At 61.6% G+C, this 7,806-nt stretch overlaps 1 protein-coding gene across 3 annotated transcripts; it reads right to left on the bottom strand.

Annotated features, from left to right (window-relative positions):
- Positions 1-279: 279 nt before the first annotated feature.
- Positions 280-2,654, bottom strand: CCDC166 (coiled-coil domain containing 166). Of its 3 annotated transcripts, XM_017883392.1 has the most exons (4): positions 1,973-2,654; positions 1,743-1,877; positions 880-1,395; positions 280-759 (listed from the first exon to the last, which is right to left on the bottom strand). In XM_017883392.1, exons 1-4 carry the CDS (start codon positions 2,414-2,416, stop codon positions 619-621), a joined length of 1,236 nt encoding a protein of 411 aa, XP_017738881.1. In that variant the 5' UTR covers positions 2,417-2,654; the 3' UTR covers positions 280-618. The 3 variants fall into 3 exon arrangements, with proteins under 3 accessions (XP_017738881.1, XP_017738879.1, XP_017738878.1); XM_017883390.1 differs by having other exon boundaries at positions 280-1,395; positions 2,051-2,654; XM_017883389.1 differs by having other exon boundaries at positions 280-1,395.
- Between the last annotated feature and the right edge of the window lie 5,152 nt (positions 2,655-7,806).

Consider the following 7,806-nt stretch of genomic DNA (forward strand, 5'->3'; position numbering starts at 1 on the left):
CGGGGCCAGCGTCTCCAACCGCATCTCAAACGGTTCCGAAGCAACGCGCGTGCACAGCCATACACACGGACCAAATTCACGGGCAGCGTCAGCGGCCAGGCATTCGGATAAAGGGTCCATGGCCGTCCCTGTGCTACTCCTGCAACTTTCTCTAAGTTGGAAAGTGTACCAAAGTTTTAAATTACTAAAAATCTCCCAAGAGCTTGAACATGACTTCCTCTTGGCGCGGAGAACAAAGCCCAAGCTCGTCCCCCGGGTCTCCCCGTGGCGGCCCCGCTGCCAGCTGCTGCGTTGTCGCCTGTCCGCGCCCGCCGGTGCCCGGGCTTGCTTCTGAGCCTGCCGGCTCGCGGTGGGGCTCCGCTGAGGGCAGGGACGCGGGGTCCCAGAGGGCATTCAGGGAGGGCATTCAGGGAAAGTAGGCGCTGAGCTCCCTCGCAGCTTGGAAATTGGAAGCACGAGTGAGTGGCCCCGGTGCCGGCCGGAAATGCTAGAGCTTGCACGTGGGTGTCAGAGCCGCCTGGGGGCCACGCCTTTATTAACCATTGCATTATCCCCCTAAGCGTCCTGCGCGCCAGGCTCGCCCACACCGGGGACTCCCGGGCCTCCCTCCCCGCAGGTTCAGGCTCTCCCCGGGGAGGCTTCTGCCACAGCGTCAGCATTCACGCTCTCCTCCGACTGTGGGGGGAGAAGGGCCGGATCCCGATCCCGGGACAGACCAGAGCGAAGCTTGGGGCCAGACTTCGTAGAGCGGAGAGTGTCCTGCGAGGACACCCTCAATGAGGACCCCGAAGAGATCCGAGAGCCCTCGAGTGACTGCGCCAGCGACAGGGCCCGGGAGCCTGCGCGCGACGCGGTCAGGGATGGGATCCGGGATCGCACCTTTGAAGTGGCCAGCGATGGGACCGCGGAGTCCATGATTGATAGCACCAACGAGGGGACCCGGGAAGCCTCGTGCAACGGGACCACGGACGGGGCCCGGGAGGCCGCGCGCGACGGGACCACGGACGGGGTCTGGGAGGCCGCGCGCGACGGGACCACGGACGGGGTCTGGGAGGCCGCCCGCGACGGGCCTATGGGGGCGGCTAATGACCCGGGGCGCGAGGTGGGCAGGGAGGAGGCCGGCGGCTCCCAGAGCGGCGGGCCTCCGGGGCCCCTGCGCAGCCAACCGTGCACACGCGCCAGGTCCCGCGTGTCCTCGTGCTCGCGGTGCAGCTGCTCGCGCTGTTCCAGCAGCTGGCGCCGCGTGTCGTGAAGCAGCTGAGTCCGGCGGAGCAGCAGCAGCAGCTCCTGCCGCAGGCGCCCGTTGTCCGCCTTGATGGCCTGCGTGTGCGCCACAAGCGCGCGCGCCGCCTCCCGCTCCGCGCGCCGTGCCAGGGACTGCACGCGCTGACGCGCCTCGCGCTCGANCCGCGACGGGCCTATGGGGCGGCTAATGACCCGGGGCGCGAGGTGGGCAGGGAGGAGGCCGGCGGCTCCCAGAGCGGCGGGCCTCCGGGGCCCCTGCGCAGCCAACCGTGCACACGCGCCAGGTCCCGCGTGTCCTCGTGCTCGCGGTGCAGCTGCTCGCGCTGTTCCAGCAGCTGGCGCCGCGTGTCGTGAAGCAGCTGAGTCCGGCGGAGCAGCAGCAGCAGCTCCTGCCGCAGGCGCCCGTTGTCCGCCTTGATGGCCTGCGTGTGCGCCACAAGCGCGCGCGCCGCCTCCCGCTCCGCGCGCCGTGCCAGGGACTGCACGCGCTGACGCGCCTCGCGCTCGAAGGCCGCCTTGTCCTCCAGGAAGCGCCGCTTCACGCGGTGGAGCAGCTGTGTGTGCTCCACGCGCATATGCAGAAGATCGCGCTCCAGCGCCCGGATCCGAGCCAGCTGCTCCAGTTGCAGCACCTGCGGCGTGGGCGCCGTCAGCTCACCCCACCCGGCCCCCGGCCTGGCCGCCAGCCCCGCCCCGCCGCACCCCGGCCGCGGGCGCGCGCACTGGCCTTGTAGGGCTGCAGCTCCTGCACCTGCCGCGCCATCTGTGCCGCGCGCGCCTCCATCTCCAGCAGCTGCGCGCGTACCCCGTCCTCGCGCCCGTGGTAGAGCGAGGCCAGTTCCGCCCGCTGCCAGTGGATCTGCGCCAGGTCCACGCGGTTCTGCTCGTCCAGCCGGACGATGGCGTTGGCGCAGCGCTGGGCGCGCGCGCTCACGTAGCTGGCGTAGAGCCGGTTCTCCTCGCGCAGGCGCAGCGCCTCGCGGTCCAGGAAGGCGTTCTCCCGCAGCACCCGGTCCACGCGCTCCTCACAGGCGTCCAGCTGCTCCGAGAGCAGCGCGTGTTCGCGTTGCAGGTACTGCGCCCGCTCAGACAGCGGCTGCTCGGCACCCGCGGCCGCCGCACCCCCTGGCTGGCTCCCCGCGCCCGGCCCGCGCTTTTTCTTGGGCGCCATGGATTGCTGCCTGGACCACCAGGACTGGTGAAGGCAGCGACCCCGGCCCCTTCCCCAGCTTAGCCCTTCCTCTTACCCAGCCTAAATATTATAGGCCCCAGGCCTAGAGGTGGGACGCGCCTCAGGCTCACGAGGCTTTTGGGGAGGCAGATCGAGGCTTTGGGTCTCGGGGGTCAGGGCAGCTTTGCCAACCTTCACTCGTGGGCTCCCGCTGGACCTTGGCTGTGCGTCTCGTGCGGCCAACATTAGTAATGTTGCTGCTCGGCGGGCACGTCTCTATGGAGACAGAACTTAGTCGTCCTCTCCCACCCCCACCCCGTTACTTGGGCGATGGCCGACTCCTCCCTTCCGTACAACTCCCGCCTCCTAAGTCGCCCGCGACTGCTTGTGAATGCGCCCCAGAGACAGGGCCTGAGCTGACAAGACTGGGCTTCAGGCGGACTCCGGACGTGCTTCTGAATCTCACAGAGCCCAGCAGCGCCCTTCGCCTTGGGTTCAGCAATGGGCCTTCTCCCGGGCGGTCCTCCCCTTGAAGAGGAGCTTCTCACCACGTTCCCCCGCCCCGTCTCCCAAGTGAAATCTCTGCGTTGTCAGGAGCGGGCGCTTCCCTGGAGCATTCGCCTCTTCAGGGACCCTTGAACCATCCCTGTAAACCATCCCTATACACTTTTCCTTGAGCATTTCGTGATTCCTTCGGTGAGGGCCCCGTGGGAATTGGGGTTCCTGAAGCATGGAGTCCACTGGGCGCCTGGAGAGCGTTTCTCTCTGAAGTTCGTAAACCCGTGCGTGCGGCGCCCGCTCAACTCATCCGCGGCTCTGCAGCTGGGCAGCTTCCCTTCCCGTGTGCCCGGATGGCTGAGGGCATAGGGAGCCGATGGGGACTGGCTTTTTCTCCTTTTCTGCTGACTTTGTGGACACAACATCATTATTGAAACCATCCCTATAAACTTTATTAAATTAATCAGGGAAGAAGGGAGGAGAGAGAGGAAAACCCAGCTTGCATTTCGCTCAGCATTCATGGTGAGGTCGGCCTGCCTCCCAACCCCTTCCTCAGAGCTGTTTGGTGCCTGTGGCCCCAGAATCACACAGACCCTGTCACAAGAGTAGAGGTTCCCATAACTGCTCTGTAGGTAACAACTTAAACGTTGTAAAATGTGAAGTTTCCTATTTGACAGGTCCTGCACACGCATGAAACGACTGACCCAGCTGGTCTGAAGTACCCCCACCAGGAGCTGATGCACCAAAGAACACAGGGTCCACATCCTGGGGACTTACCCCTTTCCCCGGCCAATTGATGACCCCATTTTACAGTCCCTCACCCGCCACAATTCCCTTAAAAACCCCAGCCCAGAACTCAGGGACATGGATTTGAAGGTCCCCCCCATCTCCTCGCTCGGTGCCCAGGGATCGTGACACTGTTTCTCTGCTGCAAACTCTGCTGTCTTGATATGTTGGTCGTTACTGCACAGCAGGCATCACAACCTGTTGGTCCTATAAGATCTGCCTCAGTCTAGACCAGCTGTCCCCAGCTCCCATTCTGTTAGATGCCTCAGGAACAATGTGTGCAGCAGCCTTCGACACACAACTTGAATTGACCCCTATTTTGTGTCCTGTTATCATAGAGTTGAGTTTCTGCCCAGTTTGTCCACATTTGCTGGGATGTGGGCAGATTTGAGGATCTTTGACTTGTAGCTTTGTGAGGGACACAGTTTAGAAAACCATGTTTACACAGAGGTTTGTGGTGGAGACTGTCTGGTGGCTCATGGACATGGCTGGGCTTGGTCTGATCAGCCAACCTGCCTGAAAGGTGCAGCAGGGCCTTTTAAAATTAGGAACACGATTGAGGCATTTTACTCCTTGTAAAAAAATGTATTTTAGGCTGGGTGCGGTAGCTCACGCCTGTAATCCCAGCACTTTGGGAGGCTGAGGCGGGCGGATCATAAGGTCAGGAAATCCAGACCATCCTTGCCAACCAACATGGTGAAACCCCGTCTCTACTAAAAATACAAAAAATTAGCTGGGGATGGTGGCAGGCACCTGTAGTCCCAGCTACTTGGGAGGCTGAGGCAGGAGAATGGTGGGAACCTGGGAGGCGGAGCTTGCAGTGAGCCAAGATCACGCCACTGCACTCCAGCCTGGGTGACAAAGCAAGACTCTGTCTCAAAAAAATATATATATATATTTTATAGCCGGGCGTGGTGACTCACGCCTGTAATCCCAGCACTTTGGGAGGCCGAGGTGGGTGGCTCACGAGGTCAGGAGCCCGAGACCAGCCTGACCAACATGGTGAAACCCCGTCTCTACTAAAAATAAAAAAAAATTAGCCAGGCGTGGGGGCGGGCGCCTGTAATCCCAGCTACTCGCGAGGCTGAGGCAGGAGAATGGCGTGAACCCTCGAGGCAGGGGTTGCAGTGAGCTGAGATTGCACCACTGTATTTCAGCCTGGGTGACAGAGTGAGACTCTGTCTCGAAAAAAATATATATAAGTAAAAATAAGAGGACACAAACTGCCAAACAAGGCAGTCTGTTTAGCATTAATATTGTAATAGGACATTGTTATAAACTCCTAAACTGCATCTGAATGTGGGCTTTAATATATGGGCTTTTCATATGAAAATGGTGCCTCTCCTTTCACAGAAAATTGGGAAAAGACCACACAGAATCATGAGAAAACATGAGCCTCCATACCTGCATCCCTGCAGCAGGGACTCATCTGCCATGGGGGACAGGCTCATGTACAGGGGCCCTTAATGCCCAGTGTTGCCTCTTCTGGTTTCTTGCCATGGCCCCACCCCAGTGCTCTCCACCCCGCTACCCTCAGGCCTTGTGTGGGGTCACTGTCCCCATTTGACAGATTGAGAAACTGAGGCAGCAATAGGCAGAGGTCTGCTCACATGGGCCGATCAGGTCCCCCACAGTCTCAGACCCCATACCACCCCAGGCCACGCCATGTCCCAGCTCTGGACTGCTCTTTCCCTGCCCCCATCCCCACGGCACCTGCACGTCTGCCGCTGGAGGGTCTGCGTTGCTCTTTGCCTTTCAGTCCCTGGTGAGGTGAGGTTTTAAGTTTTACGTTATCTCTGCCTGTGGGTTTCTTGATTTTTCTTTGCTTTAAATCTCACCAATGCCTCCTCACAGAGAGGTCTGGGAGCCTTCTGCTCTCCTCTGTCTGGGCATCCTGGAGGTTTCCTTCTTCCCAATTCTGCAATTCCCACTTCTGCAACCCCTGCCCCACCCACCAACTCCATGAAATAGTTGGGGGAGCCCTGACCCCAGCCCTAGTGCAGTCCGGACACCCCTGTCCCTGCGACCACACCCCTGCCCCCCCAGGCCTCTGCCCAGCCCAGCACGTTAACCTCTGCCCTGACCTAGGTCTGGCCACCAGCTGCCCAGCTGTGCCTCTGACCTGTGGGGATGAGGGGCAGGAGGAGACCTTGTTTCTTCTGGGGGGCCGCGCTGCATGGGGCGATTCTTTGCGGGGAAGTGGGGGGAGTCTGGCCTTGGGGACGGGCTCAAATACCTCCTCAGGACCCCCAAGGCTTTTCTCTCACTGTGTTAGGAAGGCAGGCGGTCTCTGGGGTTCACCAGGTCCTGCACCATCCATGGAGACAGAACTCACTTCCTGTGACACATCTCCCACCCTCGGGGGTCTTCCCGGGCCCCTCCGCAAGTGGTATGGTGGTCTTTGTCCCCCCAGGACCCGCAATCACACCCCCCTCAGACACAGCCTGGCAAACAGGAAAGGCCCTGGGAGGAGGGGCGCTGTCTGCTCCCTGTGAGGCCCTCCCCTCCCACAGCTGGGCCAGGCTCCCTCCTTTTACCACCTGCCCCACTGCCCCAAAGCCGGGCCAGCCTCCCTCCTCCCCACCCACAGCCTGGCCAGCCTCCCTCCTCCCCACCCTCACCACAGCTGAGTCAGCCTCCCTTCCTGCCCCACCGCCCCCGCAGCCAGGCCAGCCTCACTCCCCCACACATCCAGGCAAGCCTCCCTCCTGCACCCCAGCCCCTTAGGCTGGGCCCTGCTGGGGACCCTGAAGGCTGCAGCACAGGGCCGCCTTGTGTTTGCTCCTGGGGCTCGTGGGCTCCCACAGGCTCCCTGGGTGTCCCCCATTCTCCGTGCCCCTGTCTTTCTGCCTTTGCTGCTTTGCATGTCCTGCCTGATTCATCTCCTGAGACTGGGGTGAGCCCTGCACTGAGTGTAGCCATGGCGGTGGGGCTGTGTGCCTGGCACACTGAGCGTAGCCCTCCCAGCAGCCTCTGTTCCCATTTCACAGATGGAGAAACCGAGGCAAGGTGAGTTGTCCAAAGCCCCCTGGAAATGCTGGGGCTGTGACTTGGACCTGTGAGGGGTTCCTCCCACTTCTCTGCACTCCCTCCACATGGGAGCCCAGGACCCAAGGGGCAGCTCCACCCCGTACACCTCGTCCCTTGTACAGCAGCTCAGAGCTGGTGCTGACGGCCAAGAGGGCAAAGGGGACGACGGGCAGGACCACAAGGGAGGCCCAGTGGAGCTGCCCACCCTGTGTATCCTCTGGTTGGGGTCAGGCACTGGGGCCCCAGTCCTGTTTGTTTCGGCACCCTGGGCCCAACCTGAACCTGTCCTCTGCCCCATATTCCTGGCAGGCCTCCCCGAAACCCCACCCACGGGCTGGCTTAGGCAAGGGTGTTTGAGACAAAGACCCTGCCCCCGTGGCCAGGTACCTCAGAACCCATGCCAGATCCACATAAGGCTCTCGGTCAGCCCCGGATGGAAGCTCCAGCCCCAGGCCGGGACATGCATCAGCTCCCACACCCACGCTTGTCCCAGAGAAAGCGCTCTGCCCTCCCCCGTCCACACCACGAGGGCCATGGCTGCACTTCCACACCTGTGCAGGTACGAGCACGAGGCCCCAGCCAGCAGGCCCTGACCAGGTCATTCCTGATCATCCATAACCAGGGCAGTGGGGGACTGCGGTGTGGTCCAGGTAGGCCTCCATGGGGCCCCTTCAGAGTCATCTACCTCTGTGAGGAAGAAGATGGTCAAAGGAGGGTGTCCAGGGTCCAGAGCCCCTACACAGGCTTCAATGATGACACCTGCACCCAGCTCCAGAGACATCCCTGAGAGGCAGCCATCAGGGGTGCCCAGCTAAAGACACGCCTCCTTGGGGACGCTCATTTTGAGTCCATGCCTCCAGATGCATGATCTCAGAGAAAACCACATCCGAAACTGGCGTGTGTCCCCACCGGAGGGGCTCAGGTAAATGACTGGAGTGACCGGGGGGCTGGGCCTGGGGTACCTAGGTCTATAGCCTACACCGGAGAAGGAGAGAGGGGAGGCTTGGGGTACCTGGGTCTATAGCCAATATCTGAAGCAGGAGAGAGGACAAACCTGGGGTACCTGGGTCTATAGC

The sequence above is a fragment of the Rhinopithecus bieti genome, unplaced genomic scaffold (assembly GCF_001698545.2).
Source record: "Rhinopithecus bieti isolate Rb0 unplaced genomic scaffold, ASM169854v2 scaffold_13617, whole genome shotgun sequence".
NCBI lineage: Eukaryota > Metazoa > Chordata > Mammalia > Primates > Cercopithecidae > Rhinopithecus > Rhinopithecus bieti.

Bases quoted from the DNA above. Each gene is read 5' to 3' on its own strand.
- CCDC166 (XM_017883389.1), bottom strand. From the start codon at position 2,416: ATGGCGCCCAAGAAAAAGCGCGGGCCGGGCGCGGGGAGCCAGCCAGGG. The intron at 1,878-1,972 runs GCCAGTGCGCGC...CCCACGCCGCAG, and splicing joins AGGAGCTGCAGCCCTACAAG to GTGCTGCAACTGGAGCAGCT.